Genomic DNA, 27,955 nt, shown 5'->3' with positions numbered 1-27,955 from the left:
TGAGACAAGGGGATTCATCTTCAACAAAATGCAAAAAGTGAAACAATAACAGGAATGTAGTATTGAAAATGCGTTTATTCTGAATTATTCATTGCAGGAAAAAAGAGAAGCAACTACAAAACTCTCTGCAGGATGCAAAAGGTCATGCTGAGTGTAGAAATGCAGAATGTTTTTTTTTTTCCAGCTGACAATGGAATGTTTGTTTGTGGCTGTACGACAAAGTGGTTGAGTTAAAAAGAAATATGAAGCAGTATGAAACATTCATCAACAAGACTTTTTGTCGGATGCACAAAAAGCATTTCACAGTCTAAAAACACGTACGAACGGGTGACGCCTCCTGAACATTGTGCACATCCATGTTTGCTCGATAACTGCATTATCAGTACATAGAAATACTTTAACACATTTCGTGTAGTCCAAAATAATTTAAACACCTCTAAAATTTCCTCCTTAGTCACACAAAAGCTAATTTCAGACCTTCATAATGAATGGAGACAAGGTTTACATACAAAATGACAATAATTCATGAAACCTGTACTCGCTTTACTACTTCAACAAGTGCATGCGATTGATTATATGCTAATACTTAAAAGAAACATGTTTACGCTTGTGAGTACCTCACAGCTAATAATACGTTAGTAGTTTGCCAAAGTGAGAAGAAAAAAAAAAAAAATGATCGTAAAATGTCATAAGGCATCCATGCATATAGTTGTGACCTGCCCTGACCAATATGGCGGCGGCGTTGACGGCTAACGTACCCAAATGTCTTTGATTTTAAACAACAAAACTAACATTTTACCAATGTTGCTCATATTTACTAATCCACAATCAAGACTTTCAGAGTAGCAAAACAGTCATAGCTAAATAATTAGCACTTAGCATCGGAGTGGGAAAGAACACTTGGATTTTCTAACCAAAAATAAAGTGACTTTTGATATCATGACATTGAAAATATGTATTTATTTATTTACATATGGTTGTGCTAATCAAAAGTCTACATAAGATAAAGATCATGGCAATGTGGTTAAATGCCCAAATTGATGAAAAACATGCATGGTAACAAAAACATTTGTATTCAACCGCTAGCAAAAAGGACAATATTATTTCATATCAGTCAGTGCGATTATCAGAAATATTGCTTATATTAGTTAAGCTCAAGCATTGCCTTTTATAGATATATAGTTGTATATATGTAGAATCATGCCATAGAAAATCTATAATTTTGTGTTGGTTAATATACATTCACAGACGTTGTATTTACATTAGCTGCTACCAACTTGCAGGTGGATTATTGTTATTATTTTGAATGTTGTGCTTGTCCTTGTCTGGGCCTGAAATCTAATGTGATCTAAACACACACAACACACACAAACACGCACACTTGTCCCGCATTCCAATGTGATTCCCTGATGCTGCTTCAATCTAATTCAGAGATGACAAAATTGGATCATTTTGTCTTTGGTGTCCATCAAACCTTCAGCTGGAACGTCGTGATCAATCAAACCACAGTAGCCTCAATCAATGTGTTTTTTACATTTGGGCTGACCACTGACAAATTGTCTCGAGTCATGTTATTTGACTCGAGTCCCTGACCTCCGGTGATTCCAGAGGCTTCCGTGCAAGCTGGGGTTCAAATATCCACGATACTGATCAACGAGTGATACGCTCCTCGTTCTCCAGTTCGAGTTGTTTCCAACAAAGGAGAAGACCTCGCCGGCAGCAGTTTAGTTTTTGGCTCACATGCAGCGATTGGATTATTCTAAAGTAAACTATGAGTGCTTGTGTTCAAGGCATGCACACAGTTGTTTTGTTCTTCTTCTGACTTTGCGCTCTTGTTGTTATTTGTGCTCTAAGTGTACAGTCTTGTAGTCCACTGGTTCTCAAACTGGGGTCCGCGAAATAATTTCTTGGGGAATTTTTCAAGTGCCGCGATTTGGAAGAGGAAGCATATACAAATTGTGCTTATGAAGAATACTATTGCTACCGCTAACTAGCTAACTAGCATGGCTAACATCAGTTTGTGTCCGCGCTGACGTTACACAAAGTGAAGAGCAGAGAAGTAGCAAATCATTTACTGAGTACTTTTTGTTCTTCTAAAAAAAATGGAAAAATTAAAGTTTCGTTTTATTTTTACTAATACCAACATGGAAGCAATGGAAGAATAGTTGTAAAAATGAGTCCCATGTCAGGACCCAAAAGGTTTGAGAACCCTCGTCGCAGTCAACACTGATGTCCGGATCCGTGATTGTGCTTCCCCCAAAAAGAGATCACTATTGGACGGATGCTAATGCTAACGCTAACGGCATTGAAACCTTTCATGTGCTCTGCACCGCATCCTCCCTCCGCTCGGCTTCTCCGCCCTCGACGGCCGTCCCGTCGCCGGCGGGCGGATCGGCGCCGGTTTGGGCGTCCCCGTCGGGCACCGGCGCAGCCTCCCGGCCGTCCGGGACGGCCCCCTCAGGGGCGGGGTTCGGGAAATGAGCGTTGAGGAGGGGCTTGTGGGAGGCGATGGTCACGCCGGCGTCCGTGTCGCTGTCCGGGGGGAGGCCCGAGTCCACTCCGGAGTCGCTCATCTCCAGGAAGTTGGTGTCGGACGTGAGCGCCTGGTAGCCGCCCGGTTTGGGCACATCAACGCCCTGCACAAACGACACAAGCAATTTGGAGAAGAATTTGATTAATTGAGGGAGTTCAAGTTATTTATTTTTTTTTTTTGAGAAATCAAATAAAAAAATAAATAAATAAATAAAAAAAGGAAGTTGAAGTTCTGACATTAGATGGCGACCAGTCCATTCTTTGCTTCTTTGTGTCCTGACATTGAGTGGTGACCAGTCCATTGTTTGTCTATATGTGACCTGACAGTGGGCTGGTGACCAATCAATTGTTTGTCTACATGTACTATCAAAGTGACTGGTATCCAGTCAATTGTTTATTTAAATGTGACCTGACATGAGATGGCAACTATGCCGACCAGTCCATTGTTTGTCTGCATGAGAATTGACATTAACTGGCGACCAGTCAATTGTGAGGTATGTCCCTTTGCATTGGCTTGTAATGTCAAAGGACCTCCGCCAAGGCCTTACTAAGAATTGTTTGTATATCTGTGTTTGATTCTCAGCTTTTAGCTTAGCGGCTAACGTCAAACAAAACATGTCATCATTTTTCATTTAAGGCGGAGCGATTTGAATGTTTTCTTTTTTTAAAAGCTAAAGTCGTGTGCAGGAGGAATGAGAGGGAGGCGTTCACAGAACAGGAAGTGGCCCAAATTGAGGTCGTGTAAAAAAAAAATGCCATCATTCATTTATGAACACAATCCAGCAACATTATTTATAGATTCATTCCTCTCCTCACACACATGCGACGACACAAGTCAAAATTCTGTCGCTGTTGCAGGGCTGAACTGAGCAATATTGCCCATAAAGTAACTTTTTTTTTCCTTTATTATTTGCCACACTGACCTTGATGGTGACGTCGGCGTCAGCAGCTGGTTTGTCGCACGCCGACTGCGTGAGCGATTCCTCTGTGAACCTGCTGTACGCCTCGTGGACCACCTGCACACACGCAAACGAGGTGAAAGACCGAAAGACACACGGACACGCTAACATACAGTCAATCCGCGTTACAGATCCACTCGCAAAAGTGACAGTTTCATCACAACCTACAAGTTACAACACGACATGGAACACACACAGATTTACACTTGCTAAACACACATAGACATGTACACAAAAAGACAACAGGAAGTGACATCACAACAAACATTGACCAAGCTCCACCTGCTGCAGCAAAGGAAGGAAGGGGAAAAGGAAGGAAGGAAGGCGAGGAGGGGATGAAAGAAAAAAAAACATAGGAAAGGAAGACAGGGAAAAGGAAGGACAGAAGGAATGAGGGATGAAATGTGGGGAGGAAGAAAGGAAAGGAGAAATCAGGGAGGAAATATGGAAGGAAGGAAGGAACGAAGGACGTAGGGACGAAAGAAGGGAAGGAAGGAAGAAAAGGAAGAAGGGAAAAAAGGCCTTATCTACAAGAAGCAGCTAACGGGACAGAACCATTTCAACATGTTTGCTTTTGATGAGGAAATGAATCCTAATGAGGACAGTGTACGATTATTTTCAGATTATTATGTTTGCATGCATTTGCAATTTGTGAAAGAAAATAAAACAAGTGACGTCAGGAAGTCGATTGAAATGGATCTTTTCTTTTGTCGACAAGTTTCTCCTTCAGGACGCGCGATTGCGCAACTAAGCAGCTTGTCGGGATCCCGGAGACATTTTGTGCCGGATCCGCTCACGGCTACGTTTGGACTTTTTGACAAATGAGTCCCCGGGATCAACTTGTGCTTCGGCCTTGAGACAATTCAACCCAGCAGGAAGTTCATCGGGGATCTTATTTGCCAGAAAAGTTCATCTACGAAACATTTAGAGCAGAAACAAGAAAGCCACAACACGGTTGTCTCACCGGGAAGACGATCCCACTTGTCGCTCCTTAAAGTCAGAGGCACAGGCGACAACGTTATTAGCCACCACACCCAAATCATCCGACAGGGGCGGGCAAAGGGCTCCGACGTCAGTCACATGACCAAACCCGGAAAACAGGTGAGCCCGCGGTTGGTCGTTACCCGAGCCCTTAAGTACTTGTGATGTCATTTTCAGTCATCAGTAAGTGGCAAAACGGCCGCCCCCAGAGATGGATCAAAATCGGTGGATTTTGCTGCTTCATTCATATTCCACAAATGTATTATTAAACAGAATGTCATGTTTAGACAGATGTTATTTTGGTGTATTGTTATTTAAATTAAACAATGGCAGAAAGAACATTTTCCTTTGCGTTTAAATTAAATAATTATGAATTAAATAATTGTAAACCAATTAAAATCAACTATAAATAAACTTTAAAAAACAAAACAAAATGAATATTCATTGTTCTTATTTAAATTTTAAAAAATTATGTGTACTAATAAAGTGTTCTAAATTGGTCAATTAATTATATTAATCCAAATTAAAAAATAATAAAATTAAAAAAAAGAAAGAAAGAAATGAGAATGACTATTTTTTCAATAAAAATATATACTTTTGATATAAAATAAATCTAATAAAAAATACTAATAATAATATTAAACATTATTATTAAAATAAACAAATTTTACATTTTCACTTTAGATTTTTGTAGCGCAGTTTGTTAAATATTGGCTAATTAATGATATTCAAGTCAATTGCAAAAATAAAATAAATAAATTGAATTACTTTAAATAATGATAATTTTGCAACAAAAAAAAAAATATATACAGTATATTATACATACATTAAATATGTAGAAATAACGTAAATAATTGGAGTCCCCTGTTTTTAAACTAATCTTATATTTTGCATTTACAATCAAGTAATATTTTATTTAGTATCATAGTGGTAGCAATAGTAGTAGTAGCTTTATGTTAGATTCTATTTATGTACTGCACTTTGTTTCAGATGCATTTTTTTATGCGCTCTAAAAATAACATCGAGTACAACTGACCCAGCCCATCTGTGCGTTTTTAAACTCAAACGTGGCCCACTTTTTTTTTTTTGTTTGCCCACCCCTGTCATCCAACCTCAATCCTCCACCCGCACCCGCGATCGCCATGCACGCGCTACGGAGAAAGCGCGCCGTTACCTGTCGAAAGGCCTCGCCCTCCTCGCCCTTGCCGGCCTGCTGGGCCAGCAGCGTCAGCTTCTTGTTCTTCTCGTTCCTCTTGTGCACCTTGTAGAGGCAGGACAGCAGGCACACCAGCAGCATGAAGGCCAGCAGGCTCAGCAGCGACAGGACGGCAACCGTCAACGGCGGCAGCCTGGAGGCTGCCAATTATATAAAACGTGATGTACTTTGTTGTGGTAACATGGTTTTTAACATGAAATGTAATTCTACATTATTGCAATTTATAAAAACAATAACTAAACAGCGAAACAGCTATGCATCATGATTCCGTGCATTTATCGTGTAGCTCCACCAGGGGCAGCATAATTCAAGTAAGCGTACAGTATGTACATGAAGAAGATGCAGGAATAGTAAGATGCACTAATAGTTTCACATTTTTCGCAGCTGATATTACATTTTAAATTTATATATGTATATATATATATATATATATATATATATATATATATATATATATATATATATATATATATATATATATATATATATATATTTTTTTTTTTTTTTTTTTTTTTTTTACTATAATTGTTGCAAAAAATCGCCTTTATTGATTTTACATGATTTGTTGTTTTTTTTTGGTTTTTTTAATGTATCTATTTTGATGTTACTGTTTAGCCATACGGAAAAAGGTTGAACAGGTGTTTGGGAATTGTAGTTTACTTTACTTTATTATTTCACATAACTTATTGTGACTTTTTTTTTTCTCTCACTCAACAAATCATAAAAAAAAACAAAAACAAAAACTAAACTAAAACTAAACTAAAATGAAACACTTTTTAAAAAAATACAAACTAGCAAACCCTCTCTAAAAAAATAATAAAATATAAAACAAAATTAAAACTAAAACTAAAAATCCAAACCTATTTTAACGGTGTTTCTTACCGACCACTTCCACATAAACGTGAGCCACGGGGAATCCTGCCAAGTCGGTGATTTTGAAGACACCCACGTCAGACCCTCGCACCTTCTTGACCAGCAGCTCGGATCCGTCCACGCTAACGCGGCCCGCCAGCTGCGGGTCCTCCGCCGTCACCAGAACACCTCGCTCCAGGATCGGCCGGTCCTGATGGCCGGATTTGGGCCTGTAGACCACATTCACTTCGGCGTGGTGCAGGTAGAGTTTCACCGTCATGTCGGCTCCGTTGAAGGGGTGCAAGAAGTCCTGGTGTTCTGCGTTCCCAAGAGAAACAGAACAGGCTTTCCAGGTTTCCGGCACATGGGGAAGTCCCGAACCGCCCGCCTCGCTCACCTCTCACATGAAGGCAGTTCCTCCTTCGCACTTTGCCCTCGTGGTCGCGCACGGTGAAGCTACCCTCGTCCGCCATCTTGACCGAGTGCAGCGCCACGCTCTTGTCCGTCACGCTCAGACGTCCCGAGTAGGCGTCGGCGAGCACCAGCGTGTGGCGGAAGAGAAGCGCGGCCGGCGGCTCGGTGGCGTGCAGGAAGTCCGAATGGTTGCCATGGTGGACGGGACCTGGCCTGAGCGACGACATGCAGCGAGAATGTGGGAGTCTGCAAATGACCTCGATTCCACCATTCGTCTTTTCTTATGGGCTTTTACGAGCGATTAATTGGCCGGCTGATTTGATTGGCCGATATTATGACATCGGATGTTTTTATTATTGTGTCATGCATACAATAATATGCCCAGCCCGCATGGGCTTATAAGACACCAAACAATCAAAATAGTCCCAAAAATAAATAAATAAATAAATAAATAAATAAATAAATAAATAAATAAATAAATAAATAAAAATAAAGAAGCTTATATGTATTAAGAAAAAAAAAGCAGCAAAAGTCAGGCAATTTTTTTGTCTATTTTTGCCTATTTTTTAAAAATATTTTTACACATTACAACATAAGACAAAAATAATGACATTCAAACATCACCCTAATAAAAAAAAAAAATAATTTTTTTTTTTAAATTAAAAAATCAGCAAAAGTCAGGCAATTTTTTTGGTCTATTTTTGCTGATTTTAAAAAATATTATTACACATTACATTAGACAAAAATAATGACATTCAAACATCGCCCTAAAAAAATGGCAAATTTTTTTGTAGATAAATTTTTAAAAATGTAAAAGAGCTTATGTTTATTAAAAAAAAAAAAAAAAAAAAACGCTAAAGTCAGGCAACTTTTTGGTCTATTTTTGCTGATTTTTAAAAATATTTTTACACATTACAACATGAGGCAAAAATAATGACATTCAAACATCGCCCTAAAAAAATTACCGATTTTTTGCAGATTTGTCTCTTATATAAATACTAAAAAGAAAAAGTATTGTAGAACATGTTTTGCTTGTTTGAATATTTCTCAAATGATTAGCATGTCTATCAAGTTTCAACATTGTTAGCATTAAGCTAAACTTGTTAGCTGAAGTGATGCGGCTATTTTAAATAAAACATTTTTCTTTTATGTGAGCAACATGAAGGCATACCTGAACTCCAAGCTGATTGGACCTTGCACCTGGTTCAAGTGGATGTAATAAGTGTCTCCATACTTGACCACCTCCTCAACGGCACAATCTAAACACACACACACAAAAAAAAAAAAACATCAAAACACAACTCTGACGTGAACGTTTCCCTTTTTTTTCCCCCCTTGTTGTTGACCTCGGACGTTGAGGATAAGGCGCCTGAGCACGCCTTCGGTCCTGCTAACCACGTAGACGCCCTCGTCCTCCTCCTGCACGTCCTCCAGCACCAGGTGGCCGTAGGGATTGAGACGAGCGCGGCGGTTCAGCACTTTCCCCCCTCGAAAGAGCGCCACCTCGGCGCTCTTGTTGGCCTTGGGACGGAAGGTCACCGCGCCCAAGTCGCCGGGCGGGATGTCGATGTGGATGTCTTCGCCGAAGAAGGCCGTCCTGTGCTCTTCCTTGACTGGACGCCGCAGGAAAATAAAAAGTTTAGTTCGTTCATGTAGTTAGTCTGCTCCACTGTCATTTGGTGTTCCACAGGGTTCAATTTTGGGGCCCCCGCTGTTTCCATCGTTTTTGCTGCTGCTTGTTTAAGAAAGCTGAGTTGATTTTGATATCTTTTCTGTCCACCTCGCTCACATTTATCAACATTATCTAAGCAAAAATTGTCCCAGATGTGCTATTTTTGGGCTTTGGTGGACGTCAATCTTACCTTTAAAGGACGCCGACGCAGCTGAAAAAGCGAGAGAGTTAAATTCAACAAATGTTTGTGTTTTATTTGATCTGTAAATAAGTGAAAAGCATCCTTGGTGCAGGAGACTCTATAAACAATAGCGAGCGTGTGGGGGCCGATACACCGAGTCGGCACAAAATACGGTGAGGGGGGGGAGCGGTTAATCTAAATATGAATTCCTGTGATGAGCGTCTGGAGGTCTCCCCAGCAGGCCGTGATGCTTACCCATGCAGAGCAGGTTGCTAAGCAACACACACGCCGTCCCTCTCATCTTCAACACGCAGGCTAGGAAAAAATATCAAGAAAACAAATGGAAGTTTATTGCATCATACACTCATACACAATGTATAAAACATAACGATTTATTATGATAAATTATAAATTGTTTTGGGGGGGTTTTTTCTATTAAGAGGTGGGTGAAGTCCCCACTGAAGGCGCAGGTAGCAAACGCAGGCTGGCTAAACGTTTCCGTCCTGACGGGTGGTCATTGCTCCACTGCCAATTAGCCGCAATTAGCACAGCTTGTTGACGTCGGCAGCTTCCATCCCGCCGAGTCAGTCACTCAGCGAGGAGGAGGAGGAGGAGGAATTGGTCTTCCATCATTATCCACTTTCACTTCCAATCGGATTCTACTGCTTTTTGTTTAGTTTTTTTTGTTTGTTTTTTCTCCCACATTTCATTTTGTAACCATGCTCCAAATTAATTTTCCCCCTTGTAATTGTCATGCCATAAATTAATTCCACGACTATATCTTACCTCACTTAACAGCAGTGCTTCTCAATTATTATTATTTTTATTCGGCCCCCACCCCAAGAAGAAAATATTTCACACGCTCCCGGCTCTCCGCCTCAACTATTCTGACAATGAGAGCACCACTGCCACCTAGTGTATTAAAGATGCTATTACACTTTTCTAGTACCACTTTAGTACACGACGAAAACTCGATTTTAAATGTAAAAAGCACAAAATAAATACAAATAACGAAGTAAAATAACAATATGTTAAAATAACAGTAATACAAATAATTATTTGAAAGAATATGTTTAAGGGGCGTGGCCTAGTAAGTCAGGTTAGCCTGCTTGTGAGTGTCTGGTTGTGAGTTGTGATCTACAGCAGCTCCTTGAGAATGTTTATATTTTGTATTTGACGGCTTGTCCCATGCGATAAATGGCTGAAAGTGCATGAGCGACTGTGGCTCTCCTTGCCCACATTTGAGGGCATTTTAGGAACTTTAACTGCTCCAAAGACAGAGAAAGCAACTACATCCACAAATGAGGCGCCATTTTAGCAATCCAAATTGAAACAGAGGGTCGCTCGGTCCTCTCTTGTCCCACGAGGCCCCGCCTCCTCATGCATTCATCCTCATCTTCCTCCATGCAGCTATAGTTGATGCAGCCAAGGGTGTGTCAGGACCAGCATGCCTGCTGCCTATCCCGCCCCGCTCATGCACTCATGGGGGGGTCCCAGATAGAAGGAAGATGGAGGATGATGTGAGTGAAATGCTGGTCAAGTTTGTGCGTAATGAGATTAAAGAGGGAGGGGGGAAGAGAAGGGGGGCATCTTGTGTGTGTAGTAAGCATTTGAAATAAATGATGTTGAGCTATAGATATCTATAGAGAACACTTTGGATGAGAACTCAAAGGAGAATGAATGAATGAATTACATACAAATACATCTCGTAATCCATAAATAGAGGTGATGAAAAATGCTTGTGTGAGTAATAGTTAAAAGTCCCTGTCTGGTGTGTGTAAATAGACATATAAAGGTGTTTGTAATGACACCGATCCGCCCCAAACCAACAGTGCAAAATCCTAATCGTGTACACGGTACAGTACACGGTGCTGCAGTGTACTAGTTTGTTCTTACCTTACGTCGTGTTGGAGAAACGACAACGCAGCAAAGTGCTCCTTTTTTTCCCCCCCTCTTTCAACAAGCTCGTCCAAGCCGAATACACTAGAGCGCGGCGGCCATCTGGAGAAAACGAGAGAATGAGAAAGGGAAAGGTAGGAGAGAGAGAGTGAGACTTTCCCCGTAACGACGACGACGACGATGCCGCCTTTGTGCGCCTTCAGGGACTCGGCGACGCTCGGGAATCTTCGGCTGCTTTCGGCAAATGTCGGCTGAACTTGCCGAAGCCGCCAGCTGGCGCCCTCGTGTGGTCACGAAACATTCCGAACATCCGAGCATTTATGATATTTCTGCAATGCAAAGCAATAAAAATGCTTCATTTACACGGTGATAAAAAACTGAACCGATTTTGACGAGCATACAAACCACTAAACCAGGTAGAGTGTGTAGTCAAACATTTCATCACATTTTTAAATCAAAATAATCCTTACAAATCAAGCTGCCTTTCACCGAATTGACCGCCATTTTGACTTAATGTGATGTAAATTCGGAATTGTCAGTTGTCCTTGAGTTGTTAAATCTAGGTATAATGTCTAAAGATGTAGAAGTCTTAAAGTACGCAGAAAATGGTGGTTTAAAATGTACGATTACTTGAAATGTAGGCGCTTGAGCGTCACGGCGTTTTGTTGCTGTAATCCCCCCATTTGGCCGTCTGAGGGCGACAGAGTACAGTTTTCTCGACATACGTCTTAGTTTGGAGCGGTCGAGCTGCCGTCGCCTGCGTCACTCGATCGACTGCCACCGGGAATTTACGTCATTATTTTCTACCATCTGCTCTGTAAAGCACCCTCATCGCTGTTACTGTTCGTTTATACATAGTTTTATTTTTGCTATTCGATCACCTGCTACGCGTCTGCGCTGTTCTTGTCTCATCCACACACACACAAACCCCGTTCGACTCATTCATCACTGGTGGATCTCAGTCGTCAATTTTCCTTATTTGGTAAGTTGCTTACGTCATTTTTCGTGCATATTTCAACGTTTTATATTTAATTTAATTTGCTTCTACCCCCACGCCAGTGTCATATTTCCAGGGGATGCTGCTCGAGGCGGGTCTATTTGTTGCTAAAAGTTGCTAGATGACGTTGACGACGTCATTCTATTACGTAGGCTACGCAGGGAAACAAGCGCTTGAAAAATGCTCATTGTGATGAGTTTATTAATATTTAGTGAAATAAACATAGCACATGTAGGCCCATTTATCTCGTGCGTGCTATTTGTTGGGGGGTTTAAAGTGTTGAAATATTAAATATCCAGTAAATCTAGCAGTTCACAATTCACTTTTTGCAACTCGCAGACAGACAGAGAAAATAAATGTCATTCATTGCGGGAAAATAGGTTGGTCGTCTAAAATATTGCTAAAGCTAGTCGCTAAAGTCTGAATGTTGGGATCAATGCAGCCCCTCCCATCGTTCTGGTACCAGTAATATTAAATGCATTAAGGGGAACTCTGTCTTGAATTTGCTTTTCAGGCTGCTGTAGCACCAGCCAACATGTTCTACACTTGTGGGCCCAACGAAGCAATGGTGGTGTCAGGTGACTCCCTCTCATCATGCATTTGCAGGGGTTCTCAAACTGGGGTTCCCCTGGGGGGCCGTAACTTCTTTGGATCATAACTAAAATGTGAGAAAAGCATCCTTTTTTGTTGATGAAAACCCGACATTGGGGTGTGTAGACTTTTTTATCCACCCTAGTTCGTCTGTTTTCACAGCCATATTATTAGCATAAGCACTGCATGTCAGCTAGCGATAATAAATATCGAATTAATCCAATTTAACTTGGTTCCTTTTCATTGAATGTCTCATTATTCAGAATAAAACGTTTTGAAAATAAATCATTCAGTTACTGTTTAATTGGAATTATGATTATGAGAACAAATGCGCCCTCTGAAAGGGGTCCAGATAAGTTTGAGCGCCCCTGCAAACTTTGAGTGGCTGCGATTTTGCGCATCTTCAAAAACAACGTGTTCTCGTCTGCCATCACCACATCGCAGGCTTTTGTCGCTCTCCTCCGCTGATGATCGCCGGAGGCCGAGCCTTCGTCATCCCGTGCATTCAGCAGTTGCAGAGGTAAAACAACACAGAGCCTTAAACATAACAACAACAGTAAATATTTATTAGAATTGACGAAACGAGAAAAATAAAATGTTGTCGCCTTGTGTGGCCGCCATATTATTGCACATGCCAAAAGCTGCGACTGATCGCCCCCAAATATTACTATAATAAATACCTGTTTTGTAGGTTTGGTCATATGACATTCACATGATGAGCTGTGATTGGTTACCTGAGCCCTTGTGATGTCATTTGCAGCAAGTTGCAAAATGTGTTTTTAAAGGTACTAATTGTACATGAAAAATAATGAAAATATCAAATTTATTATAGGCAAAATATTAATGTTTGACTGCCAAACATGGCTAAATAAGTAAAGTATCCATTTAAAGATGTAATTTAAATAACAAAATGTACGGACTGAAATTGTAAAAACGTGAATAAACCTAAGAATACAAAAGAAAAATATATTAATAATAAAATATTGACTAAATGAAGCGTTTGCAAGGACATTGAGTAGGGTTGAGACGAAGCAAGCCTTGTTGGTCTTTAATAACTTGATGATTAGACCTTTTCGAGTTTTTTTTAAGGTTTGTTTACGGTTCTGTTTTGTGTGCTCAATTTGATTTGGATGTTTGTTTACTTTGAAATCAATAAAGGAATAAAAAGAAAAAAAGTATAAATGTCCTGCTTCGTTCTTCTTTCAATGTTAGTCGTAAACCACATAGTGTGCCGCCCTCTTGTGGTCATAGGTGGAATTACATCAATTTTAAACAATGCATTGACTAAAATAGAGTTTTTAACTGTACAAAAACAAATCGACAAAATAGCAGCAATGAGAACCTGGATTTTTTTTTTATACCAACAATATTTCTGGTGATTCCATGTGAGGCCGATCATTTCCACTTCCTCAGGATCTCCCTCAACACGTTGACCCTGAACGTGAAGAGCGACAAAGTGTACACCCGCCACGGCGTGCCCATCTCCGTCACGGGCATCGCGCAGGTCAGGTGGAAGTTCGACTTCGCTGTCTCAGCAGATTCTGCAAGACTTCTTTTTTTTTGTCTTGACTCCTTCACAGATGAAGATTCAAGGTCAGAACAAGCAGATGCTGGCCGCCGCCTGCCAGATGTTCATGGGCAAGTCGGAGGCGGAGATTGCGCACATCGCCTTGGAGACGCTGGAGGGACACCAGAGGGCCATCATCGCGCACCTGACCGTTGAGGTGACTTTGACACACGTTAACGATTTTTGAAAAAAAAAAAAGAATCTGATTTGACATTTATGTGCACAGGAGATCTACAAGGACCGCAAGAAGTTCTCGGAGCAGGTCTTCAAAGTGGCGTCGTCGGATCTGCTCAACATGGGCATCAGCGTGGTCAGCTATACGCTCAAAGACGTGCACGACGACCAGGTCGGCGCAGTGATACCTTAACTCCGCCCATCCCGGAAACACCGCCCCACATGTCGCTCATGCCGAAATCATTGCGTGTTTTTGTTGTTGTTGTTTTTTGTTTTTTTTAATGGCGTACGCTAAAATGAAGATAGGATTTTGAATATTTGGTGTGTTGTTGCTCAGGATTACCTGCACTCTCTGGGGAAGGCGCGTACGGCGCAGGTGCAAAAAGACGCTCGCATCGGCGAGGCTCTCAACAAGAGGGACGCCGTCATCAGGGTGAGGAATAACGTGCACTGCAAACGAGACTGCTCAAACTTCAGTTGATTGAATTCGCAAAGCCGTAAACATCAGCAACTCTAATAATGTAGTTGCACAAGTGTGCACACCCTGCCTCGTCACAGTTACATAGTTACAATTATAGTTACTTAGTTACAGTTACTTAAGTGCAGTTGATCCCGCATACTTATTACTTGGGCAATTACTGTCGTGAGCTGGAGGTTGGATCCCAAAGCGCAGACACAAATAAGTAACTAACTATAACTATTAACTATTTATTCACATCGAGAGGCGTAGAACAAATTTGACTAGACGAGATACAAAGAGAGCTGCACAGAGGGACAGAAAGCAATAATCCGGCAAAACACACACAATTCTCAGACTTCACCTACAGACAGTGAATCGGTCTGATTGGTTGTAACAAGTAAAGGACTAAAGAACGACATCACATAGGTCCAGACATCGCCTAAAGGATTAAAGATTGACATCACATAGCCTAAAACTATTTGAAACTAGATGATGGTTATATGATGGTTATATCAGTACAAAACAGACACTTGACCTCACGGTTGTGAGCCCAACTTAACAGGTCATGGACTCCAACTTAACCCTGGATTTTTTTTTTTTTTATTTAATTTTTTTAGAATGAACAAGTAACATTTAAACTCATGTTAAATGGGATCAGCACACACAGTGCTTCTGATTTACCCTAAATCCATTTCAGGTGTTCTAGTAGGCTTTTCCTTTTTTTTTTATTATTATTATCAGTGAAGTTGTACAAATTAGAGGTCACATTAATGAAGTGATTAACCTTTTATTTATTTATTTATTTATATATCTATTTATTTAATATTTATTTATTTATTATTCCACCAAACAACCAACCCCGCAGGAGGCGCACGCCATGCAGGAGAAGGTGTCGGCGCAGTACAAGAACGAGATCGACATGGCCAAAGCGCAGCGCGACTACGAGCTGAAGAAGGCGGCGTACGACATGGAGGTGAACAGCAAGAAGGCCGAGTCGGAGATGGCCTACCAGCTGCAGGTGGCCAAGACCAAGCAGCGCATCGAGGAGGAGCGCATGCAGGTGCAGGTGGTGGAGCGCAGTCAGCAGATCACGCTGCAGGAGCAGGAGATCACGCGCAAGGAGAAGGAGCTGGAGGCCAAGGTCAAGAAACCCGCCGAGGCCGAGAAGTACCGGCTGGAGAAGCTGGCCGAGGCACAGCGGTCAGTCCGCCACATTTTGTTACAAACTTGTTTTTCTCATGGAAAATAGTTCTTTATTATTATTAGATTTCATCATTTCAAATGAATCGAATTTCAATCATTCACTTAGTTTCAGGGCTATAATACTTTTGGATTTTGTTTATTACAGATCGTTTTTATTTTGTTTTGACCTTTTTTCAAGTTAATTTTATTAGTATAAGTACGGAAGCGTGTTGCATTTACTTGAAAAAAAAAACACTTTTTTTTCTGACTATTTTTGGGGGGGAGTTTTGTTTTTTTGAGTATTTTCTTTATTTTCTGAATATTTTTTTCTGTCATTAAAAAATATTTTTATAAAATATTCATTTTTATTAGTTTTAGTTATTCTTAAATATAGTTATAGTTCTTCTTAAATAGTTATTCTTGTTATTCTTAAATATATGGAAATAAACCCTGAAAATTCATGTATGTACTGATTATTAAAAACTGACATTTTCACTATTATTATTATTATTATAGTTAGTTTTTAAAAGCATTTTTAATTTTATTTTGTCAATGAAAATTCTTTTTCAATTTTTGTTGTTGTTGACTATAATAACCTTGCCAATTATGTCATTATATTGACAAAAAATACATTTCTATAAAATTGTTTATATTTTATTTTTTTCAGTCTCAAGCTGATCATGGAGGCGGAAGCTGAGGCTGAGTCCATCAGGGTGAGGGGAGGAAAAAATGATTTGAGATTGGAATCGGAAACTGCTTCCTTCCCAGGAATTCAATTCCTTGTTGCTCCTTATTTTTCTATGTAAATTTATGAATTAATGGAGACAAAAAATTGCCATTAATTTTATCCCTAAGATTTGTGTATGTTCAAATATTTTACAAATTGTCATAATGTCAACATATTGAAAGCGTCCTGACCTCTCCGGCAGATTAAGGGCGAGGCGGAGGCCTTTGCCGTGGAGGCCAAAGGTCGTGCGGAGGCGGAGCAGATGGCCAAGAAGGCCGAAGCCTTCCAGCAGTACGGCGACGGCGCCATGGTGGACATGTTGCTGGAGAAGTTGCCCCTGGTGTGGACGGGCACCTGACCTGGGTGGGACAAATCGGGTTGATTGACGTACTTGACACTTTGCGTTCGCATTTGCTTCCACTAGATGGCGGAAGAGATCAGCAAGCCTCTTTGCCAAGCCAACAAAGTGACCATGGTGTCCAGTGGTGGCGAGGTGGGGGCCGCCAAACTGTCCGGGGAGGTTCTGGACATCATGACACGCCTCCCTGACGCGCTGGAGAAGCTGACTGGGGTCAACATCGCCCAGGTCATTATAATCTATGTCAAATCGATGCTAATAATAAAATATGTTTTATTAGAATTTGTTATTTCTATTATTATCAGGCTGCAGCTATCAAATCTTTTTAACTAACAATTTTAAAACAAAAAATTTATTTCAAATTATTTAACAATATGTACAAATTATTCATTTAAAATTGCATCCCCATATTATCGATAGCTAATGTCATAATTAATTAACCAATTATTTATTTAAAAATATATACATATATTTCACTTTTTTTATTTACCTGTTTAATATGATCAATTAATTTAAGTTTACACTTAAAGGTGCATTTCATTTGTAAACTGATCCCACCAATCACTGCAATTTTTCCGAAAATGACTTTCTTGTGGCTTCTGATTGGCCGGTTAGGTTTTTGAAACTGGTTCTATCATAGGGATGAGCCAATTAACGCCGCCTCCCTCTTTCTGTCATTTTTCCCATTTCAGGTGAACTCCCGTAGTGGCTGAGGAAGATCGGCTGGCTTCAAGTTTGGGCTGTCAATCAGCCGCATTGATAATCATCATCATCATCATCATTATTACACTCACAGCTTTAATGCTCCTCGTTTGTTTTCCTGTGTTGTGCACATGCTGCTGTCCTCACATCGAATTTTATTTTTGCTATGTTTGTGACTCACTAACAGTATTATCCAATTTTGTATGATGTTGGTGGGCTCCGTAAACGTCAATACTATATTATATAAGAAGAAGAAAAAAATCAATCTATACCTGCACGCTAACGTGTCGCATATACCGTACGTCATCAGGAGCAGTTCACAATCAATATTTATCTAATAACATGATAAAATGCGTAAAAATGATTATAGCTTGAAGTCAAATAATTGGAAAGCATGTGTTTTGGCATTTATAACACGGACCGCCTAACTAAAATCAAAAGTAGGTCTGAATTTGAATCCTGACACCCTGTGAAGGCCAAGTTGAAATCTGATTAGTTAAAAAAAAAAAAAAAAAAAAAATCCAATATTTACATACAGGTAGTAGAATCAGTGCAACCAAATGAAACATTCAGAAATTCAGAGAACAGACTGCTGTAAATTAATCAGTATGATTCATGAAAATAAATATTAAAATTACAATTAATATTCAAAATGATGACAAACCTCAAGCACTACTAACCTTACTGACTTACGTGTACTAATCCAGTCATGGATGACTCCAACATAGCAGTTTAGAAAACCAGAATCTGTATTTATGTATGCATTAATGTCATCACTTAATTTCCTGTGTCTCGGGTGGGAGGGGTCATGATAGTTACCTACTGTAGCATTTCTCAGGTGTTCGCTGAAGTGACGGAATGTGCTTTATGGAATATTTCTGAATATCATGATTCATTGTTGTATTTTATATTTATTGGTGTGCTTAGTCGAGTTATTGTCAACTGTAAAGGGGCGAGCGTAAAGTATAACACGCAAAGATAGGTTCTTTATTTATCTAAAGAAATTACCTTGCTTGAAGATGTTATATATATATATGCTATATGTATGTACTGTATTCACAACTAACTCTTCCTAATACGCTTTTTTAAAATAAATGTGCGCTTTTGCGAAGACGATTAATTTTGCCTGCTAGTTTATCATGACATAGGCCTATAATACATATTGTCACAAGATGGCGGTAGAACCCTACATGAAGTTTGACATCAAATTTCACTTCAAAAATGCTTTCTTGGCGTCAAGATGCCTGAGTCTATGTATGGAGTATGTCTGTCAAGACGCGAACTGTGACCCGTGCACGATCTGTGACCCCATTGGATCGCTAACTACGGTACGGAGCCCCGCTCCGTAATTTATAGCTTTAGTCTGTTTGGTGATTAATTTTTCAGAAAGATGTTTTTTTTCCTCTCTCTCTCTCCATTTTGGGTTTTTACGTGTCGTTTCCAAACACAAAAAAAAAGTACGAACAACCAACGCTATCATCTGACCCGATTTACAAATTAACTGGATTCATACCTGGCCATTTTTGTAGTTCTTACAACAGTTTGTAGATTTACACTTCCGCAAAGTTAACGTCATCACTCATGTGACTTCAGCCTCCGCCAGCAAAAAAAAAAAAAAAAAAAAAAAAAAAAAAAGCATCGCAGTCAAAATGTTTTTACCACAGAGCGACGAGGAAAAACAGGCTGTCAGATCTTCAACTTGAAGAGTTACATCGAACACCAGAGTGAGTTGTACCATTTTTTCCATTTGTCTTCGTTCTTAAATCATTAGCGATGGCATAGCTGTGTTATTAATAAGTAGCTATTCGCTTATGACACGTACATTTCCGTATAAATGAAACTATACAGTACTACTAATGTTAAAATTCCATTAGTTACTGTATATAACTTGCAATAAAAAAAAATTATAAAAGGCTGCTAAACTCGTCATGTCACGCTGGTCAAATGTACGACTTGGTAACAAAACATTAGCATAAAAATATTGTTTTTGTCAAATTTAGGCAGAGGACCCGAACTTGTTAGTTTGTGGCGGTTTGGCAGATTGCCTGAGTAAAATTCATTGATTTTCAAGCGGGAACAACGTAAAAGTGATTTATTGTTTTCAACGTATGTATTTTCTATTGTTTATCATTGCCATGCATAAATTTTGTCCTTGTTATGGCAGTACATTGCATTATTTTTTATTTTTTGTAAGTTTGGGTCCCTAAAGGAACCAAATACTACACTGCTGCCTTGGTGGAAATAACATACGATCAACATTTCAATCAACTTTGGTAATTAGTTAAAAAAAATAATAATAATTGGACAAGCCAAAAGTCTCAAAAGCAAAAGGAACCCAGTTTATGGCCTGCCTCTGGTGTGGCCCTTTGCTCCTTTTATTACTTTTATTTATGTGGTGCCTATCTGAGCATATGCTACATATCAGCAGCATAATTGCATCCTACAGCCAATAAATGTGATTTTAATTTTTGAGGATGTACGTTTACCAAGAATCCGGAAAATTGGTTCATAATGTAGTTGAGAAATATCAGATGTTCGTTTCTGAGTATTTGTTGTGTCTATATTTGTGTGGTTTTGCAGAGGAAGATAAAGAAATCATTTTATGATTCCTCCTGAAGAACATTCCATTGTGCCCCTTGTGACAGCAAACACACATTCAAGTATTTATGAAATTATTTCAGTAATATTGTAGATTGGACTGAAGCAGTTAAGAAATTGGTACTATTTTGTCTCCTATTTCCACGTAATAATTATTCACTTTAGCATCATTAATTTTGACGCGTTAAATCAAATTTAATTTAATTTTATTCAATATATATATATTATTTAATTTTAATACATTTAATTCTTAATGAAATAAATTAAATTAATTTGGGGTTTTTTTGTAATACTTTGCAGCTGCAGCTTTTAGTGGCCTTTGCCCCTAAAGTGAACGGCCACGCTTCCATGAACTTCACTGGAGAACCTCACATGCTTGTTGTGAAACAACTAATCTAATCGTTTCTGACTTGCCAGGTCAAAGCAAACGGGGGTTATCGCACTTTCTGCACAGATTAATTGACAAAAAGTGGCTCATCCTCATGGGATCTTTGTCAGATCCTGTGCCTTTCACAAAACGAGCTATCAATGTTTTTGTGTTGAAACTTGATTTTAGTTTCCATTTGGTCATTTCTGCAGGCTTTTTTTGTTGTTAATTTTAGATTCCCTCAGCTATGTGAAATTTGCATGGGAATTCTGCTACTTTTGTTTCTTTATTTTCATTTAGATAAGTAACTAAGATACAATAATAAAAAATAAAAAAAACAGTTCTGTAGTGCTGAATTTTGGTTTGCTTGCATGTTTTCATGGTCATGTGTTCACCTCACATCCTTTTGCTGACTCTTCAAATGTGTTGTGTTTTTGTTCCCTCCCTTGTTTCAGCACACACTCACACGCAGACAAAACATGGTTCAGTGATTCCATTCTTCTTCGCGCCTCCGTGCTCAGCAGGCCTCCATGGCGCATCCAAACGGCAGCTACTCCATCAACGCCGCGCCGTCGGACGAGCGCGAAGACAATGAGCCGCTCCTCCGCGATGTTACAAGTGGGTTTGCTTTCTCACCGTGATGTAACAGTAGTGGATAGGGCTGTGCAATTAATCAAATTTCAATTACAATTTCAATTATTACACTGCAATTACAAAATCAACATAATCATTAAAAAAATAAAGATTATTAAAAGTAATTTTTGAGTTTTTTTAAATTTATACATTTGCAAATTGTTAAAAATTTTAAATAACCAATCAATTTAGTTTCATCCAAAAGGAACTTGCATAATTATAATGTTTCAAAGAATTTTGTCTTAATATTTTTTATTTTTATTTATTTTATATTATTTAATAGTTGTTGTTTTTTAACATTTAAATATTAAAAAATAAAAATGTCCTACTGTACAGTGCACATGCTGCACTCCAACTTCAAGTGTTGGCAACGTAAATAAATTAATTAATATATATTATTCTAAATATATATTATTATAAAATCTGTTTGTTCCGAAAGGAACTTACATAATTATAGTGCTACTATTTATTTTATTTTTTTTAATTGGTCTTAATATATTGAGTCCAAGCTCTGGTCTTCCTGGGTGGAGTTTGCATGTTCTCTCTGTGCCTTTGTAGGTCTTCTCCGGGTACTCCAGTCTCCTCCCACATTCCAAAGACATGCATGGCAGGTTAATTGGGCGCTCTGAATTGTCACTAGGTGTGCTTGTGCGTGTGGATGGTTGTTCGTCTCTGTGTGCCCTGCGATTGGCTGGCAACCAGTTCAGGTTGCCTACTGCCCAAAGCCAGCTGGGATAGGCTCCAGCACCCCCCGCGACCCTTGTGAGGAGCAAGCGGTTAAGAAAATGGATGGATGGATGGTCTTAATATTTTTAAATGCTTAAACATTTTCTTCTATTGTCCCAAAAAAACAAATAGTTTAAATAATTGTGACTATTATTTTTTCCATAATCAAGCATTCGTAGTAGTGGACAAGAACAAGCAAACAAACCAAAATAAAAGTACTTTCTTGGATTGGAGAGGTGGGTTTTTGGAAAGAGCGTATACTTACTTATATTTCAACATAAAGATCCTCTGCTCCTCTCACAGTTCCTCCGCTGTGCTGCTCGGCTCGCTTGAACCTGTCCATCCTGATGTTTATGGGCATCGCAGTGGTCTACGGGCTGCGCGTCAACCTCAGCGTGGCCATGGTGGCCATGGTGAACACCAGCGATCCGGTCCCGGGGCTCAACGGCTCGACGGTGCACACGTGTCCTCTCCCCGCCGGACTGGACAACACCAGCAAGACGATCGAGCAGCCTGCAGGGGTAAGACAGAAGGTTCGAGGACGTATCCCCCACGATGAAGGACTCACTGTCCACTTTGATGTCCGCATTCAGACGCCGCAGTACCCGTGGGATGCGGAGACTCAGGGCTGGCTGCTGGGGGCCTTCTTCTTCGGTTACCTGTGCACACAGATTCTGGGGGGTTACCTGTCGGGACATTACGGTGGCAGCATCTTCCTGGGTTTGGGGGTGCTGGGCACGGCCACCCTCACCCTCCTCACGCCCCTGGCAGCCAATTGGGGACCCTACTGGCTGTTTGCCCTGCGAGCGCTGGAGGGAGTTGGCGAGGTCAGTTTGACTTGTTTTTTTGTTTTGTTTTTCAAAATGTGCACATAAAGGAGACATGTTAGAAATTAAATTAAAAGAAAGCTTGAATAGAGAAAAACAGCCTATTTAGCCCAGGAAGTTAGTTAGTTAGTTAGAGTTAGTTAGTTAGTTAGTTAGTTAGTTAGTTAGTTATATTTACAGTAATTAGCAGGTTGGTCACACTTAATTGATGAGTTAGTTAGTTGGTTGGTTGGTTGGTTGGTCAGTTAGTCAGTCAGTTAGTTATATTTACAGTAATTAGCAGGTTGGTCACACTTAATTGGTGGATTGTTTGAGCAATTAGCTTTTTAATTTAGTTAGTTAGTTAGTTAGTTAGTTAGTTAGTTAGTTAGTTAGTTAGTTAGTTAGTTAGTTAGTTAGTTAGAGTTAGAGTTAGAGTTATAATTATATTTATTTAGTTATAGTTATAGTAGTAGTTATAGTAGTTATATTTATGGTAAATAGTAGGTCGGTCCCACTTACTTGGTGGGTTGTTGGATCACTTAGCTTGTAAATTAATCAATTGAATGATTAGTTAGGAGCTCAGTACTTCGGGGAGTTGGTGCATTACGAGTGTATTCCATCGGTATGTTAGTAGATTCGGTGGTGGAAAGGTTTATACAGAGGAAAAAAAAAACTAGTGCAGTATGTTAGGGTTTTTTTTTTTTTGGTCGGTTAGTTAGGTAGTTACCCAGCTATTTAGTTAGTCAGTCATTTCATTGGTTAATGGTCATTTGGGCGGTCATTTTTTTGTTTTAAAAATGTAAATGAATGCGTTAGCTGGTCTGTTATTTTGTTTAGCCGGTCTGGCAATTAGTTACTATGTTAATGTGGTAGTGTTGTTGTTCAGTTCATTCGTACCTTAGTCATTTTTTTTGTTTGGTTCATAAGTTTTGTTTGGCTGTTCGGACAGTTACTCATCTGGTTGTTTAGTTACCTAGTTAGCCACTTGGTTAGTCAGTTGGTTGACTGGTGAGTTAGTTGTTTGGTCGATGAGATGGTATGTTTATTTTTGTGTTTGTTGGTTGGTTAGTTACCTAATTTGCCAGGCTGGTAGTTGACTAGTTAGTTGTTCGATTGGTCAGTTGGTGAGCTGTTAATTTGTTGATTGGCTTTTTAGTAAGTGGGATAGTTATTATATTATATAGTTATTTCTGTTTTAATGGAGGTAAAACTAAACCCCAAATGCCATTTTATTTCTTTTTTATGTTGGTGGTGACAGGGCGTGACATTCCCGGCAATGATGTCAATATGGGCCCACTGGGCTCCACCCCTCGAACGTTCTCGCCTGATATCGATGTCGGGGAACGGCGCCAGCTTTGGTGCCTTCGTGGCAATGCCGCTCACCGGGTACATCTGCCAAACACTGGGCTGGCCCGCCGTCTTCTACATCTGTGGTGAAGCACACACACATAAAAAACACGTATAAGCGCACAGGTCCTGCAAGTCAGCGATCCTCAGTTGGATGTTTTCTCTTCCTTCAGGGGGCGCCGGTTGCCTCTGGGCTCTTCTTTGGTTCCTCCTCGTGTCGGACGACCCCCGCACCCATCGGCGCATCAGCAAAGAGGAGAGAGATTACATCATCGCCTCAATTGGACATCAGGTAAACGCTAGATTATGACGCAGTGGCGGAAGATACTTTCTCGAAAGATACATAAAAGCATACGTACAACGTGTGTGAACGTTCAGGGCAGCAGTCACGGCTGGTCCGTGCCCGTGCTGAGCATGGTGACGTCGGTACCGCTGTGGGCCATCATCATCACGCAGATGTGCTCCAACTGGTCCTACTATACGCAGCTCACCTCCCTACCCACCTACTTGAACAACATCCTGCACTTTGACCTCAAATCGGTAGGTTGGGGCCTTGTTTCTTCCCTAATAACTAGTTAGTTAGTGTTAGTTCATTATAGTTGGTTAATTTGTTAATGGGTTGTTTAGTTCTGCTAACAATATTTGGGTTAGTCCATTAGTCATTCTGTTAACTTTTTTAACTTTCTTTTGGTTAGTTGGTTGGTCAATTGCGGTATTGTGTGGTTAGTTTCTTTGTTAAACAGTCAAACTCTTATTTAGTCAGTTTGTTGGGTATGTGGTTAGTCACCTGGTTTCTTGGTTGACATAATTCAAACTTACTAAGTCGGTCATTGAGTTCGTAAGCCAGTTGGTTGCTTGGTTAGTTTGTCCTTGGTAAAGCAATCAGCCGATTGGTATGATGGTTAGTCAGTCGATGTGTTAGTTGGTCAGTTTGTCTTTCCATGATAAATCGGCCAGTCCGTTGGTTAGTTCAATATTAAATAATTATTTGGTGAGTCAGTCAGTCAGTCAGTTGCATGGTTGGTTAGTTAGTTGGTTCTATAAGTCATTGGTTACTTAGTTATTTAGTTAGTCAATACTTAGGATAATAGATAGGTGGATAGACAGACAGACAGACAGATGACAAAAGACTTGTTGATAATTGTTCTGCCGTCTTCCATACCGTACACGTGCATCTTCAGAACGGCTTCCTTTCGGCCGTGCCCTACCTGGCGGCGTGGGTGTGCGCCACAATGGCGGGCTTCTTGGCCGACCACCTCATCGAGAGGAAAGTGTTCAGCGTCACCACCGTACGCAAACTCTTCACGCTCACAGGCAAGCACCTCGACCTCTCCGCCAGCCCAATACACCTGCGACCGCTCCCAAGAGCAATTAAGTATCAAACGGTCTCAAAAGTGAGTAGAAATAATTTGAATGGTTTGATGTCCTGCAGGCATGCTGTTTCCTGCCAGCTTCCTCCTGGCAGTGGCCTACTCCGACTGCAGCCACGTGCTCACTATCATCTTCCTCACGCTCACCTCGGCCGCCGGGGGCACCTGCGGGGCCGGGGTCAACATGAACCAGATTGACATCGCCCCACGGTGGGCCTTCTTCTTCTGCTGTTCAAAGTTTTTCTAATATAATAAATACAACATCATTTTTCCTTTGAAAACATTGTACTTCCGCATACGTTTCTCCCCTTCAGGTACGCTGGGTTCCTCCTGGGAATCACCAACACGTTCGGGACCATTCCCGGAGTCATTGCCCCGATCGCGACGGGATATTTCACCCAGGATGTAAGAGAAACTCTGCTCTCGCGCGCTTGTCATGAGGCCAGTAACGGTGACGTCATTCTTACGTTTCCACTGGTCAGCACACCATGGAGGGCTGGAGGAAAGTCTTTTGGGTTTCGGCCGGCGTCAACATCTGCGCCGCCATCTTCTACACGCTGTTGGGAAGCGGTGAGGTCCAACCGTGGGCCATCCCGGAGGAGGAAGCCGACGAGGACGAGGGGAAGAGGACCAGGTCCGTGTCTGCTTAATTGGAGGAAATTCTGCACTTAATTAGTATCAGGATCACACTTTAAAGCTTTATTTTTTAATGGGATATTCAAGATCTTTTTATTGTTTTTATTTATGTAGTAATACTGTTTTGGTTTGGGGGGGTTTTAATACAAGATTTATGCACAGAGACAGGGTAGAGGGACAAAGTGAAGACGGAGAGAAAACGTGGTTGAGCAGCTAGCGGAGGGGCGAGAGAACAATGGGCACAACAGTTTTGAAATGTGTTATCAAAATAACATTTCACGAGGCTGTAAAGTTTAACCCCAGGTACTCAATTGGAATGCTTTTTTTGTTTGAAAGCAGTCTTCGCTGTCCCAGATGGAGACGTCATCTATTTATCTGAATGTGTGACGCCGCAACGGCTGTGCGAATGCAGGTTATGTCTCACTTGGGTGAGTTCTGACTAAAAGGCACAGGCAAATAAATGAATGTTACAGACACTTTTTATAAAGTTAATCTCTTGGATTACCATTTTTTGAATGGTTGTTTTCTTAAAAAGCAACCAAAGAGTACAGTTACAGTTGCAATGATCACTTTCATAAAAGCAAAGCACTTTTTTACACACCAAAAAAAAAAAAAAACACACACACAAGCCTTATATAGCATTTAAATTACACTTTATGGCAACAATGGTTTTTTTTTAAATTAGTTTTATTTTTCTAAATATCTGTTTTAAATGGAGTAGTATTGCGAAACGTCACAGCACATATTTGGTTATTTATTTGACTGTCTGTACCAGGTTGAATTTTTCACGATTTTCATGTACTGTACTGTATTTGTATCCCGTTATACATAAAAAAAAGTTTTTGATTGACAGTCTAATTTAAATTAAGATTAAAAAAATCAAACCCTCTTCACATTTGTACAATTGTGTCTCTATTTTTCATCCCGGCAACTATTAACAGTCAAACAGAAATACAACACCCTGTCTGGTCACCAAAGCATACAATAGCAATCGCATTTATGGCCCCCAGGTGGCACTACAAAAGCCAAAGCGATATCAGCAACAACGACCTGAAGGTTTAACTTCATATTTAAATATAACACTTACTTTAGAAGAATACAATACCAGTATTACTTTTTTGTTTTTCATTACATTAATAAGACAAGTTGCACCATCAGAAGTAAATAAAAATACAACACTGCCACCTTACCACCGTTGTTCAGTAATGTAAATGATTCAGTTAGTTTAATTCTCAAAATTGTGCAAATACCCACAATTTCGTGTTAATTTTTGTGTGAACACTTTCGTGGAATGTTGCCTCACACTTGCCGTCGTTTGCATCAGCCGGTGTTGGTGACCGTCAACCCGGAAGTACCTCGACGTCACAGCGGTGTCGCGCACAAAATCTTCCCCTTCTATTGACTATTCGAATCACTTTTTTTTGTTTTTTTTTTAAAATAGCGTTTATTGTAATAAGGATTTTTAATACATATTACATACATGTTTTGACTAGTACCTGTTAGAAAGTTGCAATTTAATAAGTTTATAAACTCACGATTAGATTCAATTTCGGCTTTATTTCCCCTCATGATTAAGTTATGTTTTCATGAATTTATATATATATATATATATATTATTATATTACTTAATTGATACCAAAATATAAAATGAAGCTAGGAGGGGATAGTTCAAGTGTTAGCGCGGTGCAGACAACAGTAGCAAATACAGGTTTGATTGAAAAAATAATAATAATAATTAAAAAAAAGTGTAAACATGATTTATACAACAAGTGAAAGTAAACATGGAACGTGTGACTGATCCAAACAAATACAAAACGAAGGATTATGATTATTCGCACATTTTCTTTTTATTGACTTAACCTAAGAGAGAATATGATCAAATGCTGGACCAGGCACCAGATTTTGGTGTACGTACCACATTTTTTGCTCATACCGTTACTTTTTTTTTAAGTTAGTAAATAATGTGTCCTGCAGTGGTTAAATTTGTTCCTCCCTATAAAGTGTT

At 39.8% G+C, this 27,955-nt stretch overlaps 3 protein-coding genes and 1 long non-coding RNA gene across 17 annotated transcripts; 2 read left to right on the top strand and 2 right to left on the bottom strand.

Annotated features, from left to right (window-relative positions):
- Window positions 1-57: 57 nt before the first annotated feature.
- LOC144008101 (uncharacterized) lies at window positions 58-22,648 on the bottom strand. Of its 12 annotated transcripts, none has more exons than XM_077508176.1 (14): window positions 22,394-22,648; window positions 22,054-22,301; window positions 16,596-16,763; window positions 14,379-14,485; window positions 10,704-11,035; window positions 9,063-9,122; window positions 8,817-8,837; window positions 8,301-8,567; window positions 8,126-8,213; window positions 6,938-7,167; window positions 6,571-6,858; window positions 5,647-5,828; window positions 3,456-3,548; window positions 58-2,636 (listed from the first exon to the last, which is right to left on the bottom strand). In XM_077508176.1, the coding sequence occupies exons 6-14, from the start codon at window positions 9,106-9,108 to the stop codon at window positions 2,316-2,318; spliced, it is 1,536 nt and encodes a 511-aa protein (XP_077364302.1). In that variant the 5' UTR covers window positions 9,109-9,122; window positions 10,704-11,035; window positions 14,379-14,485; window positions 16,596-16,763; window positions 22,054-22,301; window positions 22,394-22,648; the 3' UTR covers window positions 58-2,315. The 12 variants fall into 12 exon arrangements, with proteins under 12 accessions (XP_077364302.1, XP_077364299.1, XP_077364301.1 ...); XM_077508173.1 differs by lacking the exons at window positions 22,054-22,301; window positions 22,394-22,648 and adding exons at window positions 12,729-12,831; window positions 18,978-19,446; XM_077508182.1 differs by lacking the exons at window positions 22,054-22,301; window positions 22,394-22,648 and adding exons at window positions 4,456-4,481; window positions 18,978-19,446 and having other exon boundaries at window positions 2,418-2,636.
- flot1a (flotillin 1a) lies at window positions 11,410-18,580 on the top strand. The gene is made up of 12 exons (XM_077508186.1): window positions 11,410-11,688; window positions 12,218-12,281; window positions 12,739-12,814; window positions 13,708-13,798; window positions 13,875-14,018; window positions 14,088-14,207; window positions 14,373-14,468; window positions 15,361-15,695; window positions 16,345-16,390; window positions 16,607-16,744; window positions 16,829-16,990; window positions 17,455-18,580. The coding sequence occupies exons 2-12, from the start codon at window positions 12,239-12,241 to the stop codon at window positions 17,473-17,475; spliced, it is 1,272 nt and encodes a 423-aa protein (XP_077364312.1). The 5' UTR covers window positions 11,410-11,688; window positions 12,218-12,238; the 3' UTR covers window positions 17,476-18,580.
- On the top strand, window positions 18,722-26,841 carry LOC144008104 (sialin). Of its 3 annotated transcripts, none has more exons than XM_077508184.1 (12): window positions 18,722-19,188; window positions 20,045-20,124; window positions 20,885-21,047; window positions 22,092-22,309; window positions 22,382-22,615; window positions 23,856-24,030; window positions 24,118-24,236; window positions 24,323-24,484; window positions 25,126-25,258; window positions 25,377-25,524; window positions 25,629-25,719; window positions 25,797-26,841. In XM_077508184.1, exons 3-12 carry the CDS (start codon window positions 20,960-20,962, stop codon window positions 25,962-25,964), a joined length of 1,536 nt encoding a protein of 511 aa, XP_077364310.1. In that variant the 5' UTR covers window positions 18,722-19,188; window positions 20,045-20,124; window positions 20,885-20,959; the 3' UTR covers window positions 25,965-26,841. The 3 variants fall into 3 exon arrangements, with proteins under 3 accessions (XP_077364310.1, XP_077364311.1, XP_077364309.1); XM_077508185.1 differs by having other exon boundaries at window positions 20,363-21,047; XM_077508183.1 differs by lacking the exon at window positions 20,045-20,124 and having other exon boundaries at window positions 19,081-19,188.
- LOC144008106 (uncharacterized) lies at window positions 23,397-27,263 on the bottom strand. The gene is made up of 2 exons (XR_013280616.1): window positions 25,153-27,263; window positions 23,397-25,022 (listed from the first exon to the last, which is right to left on the bottom strand). It is a non-coding gene; the product is annotated as an uncharacterized LOC144008106 (long non-coding RNA).
- Window positions 27,264-27,955: the final 692 nt, after the last annotated feature.

This window comes from Festucalex cinctus, chromosome 19 (genome assembly GCF_051991245.1).
Source record: "Festucalex cinctus isolate MCC-2025b chromosome 19, RoL_Fcin_1.0, whole genome shotgun sequence".
Classification (NCBI taxonomy): Eukaryota; Metazoa; Chordata; class Actinopteri; order Syngnathiformes; family Syngnathidae; genus Festucalex; species Festucalex cinctus.
This window is presented reverse-complemented; position numbering and strand designations above follow the sequence as displayed.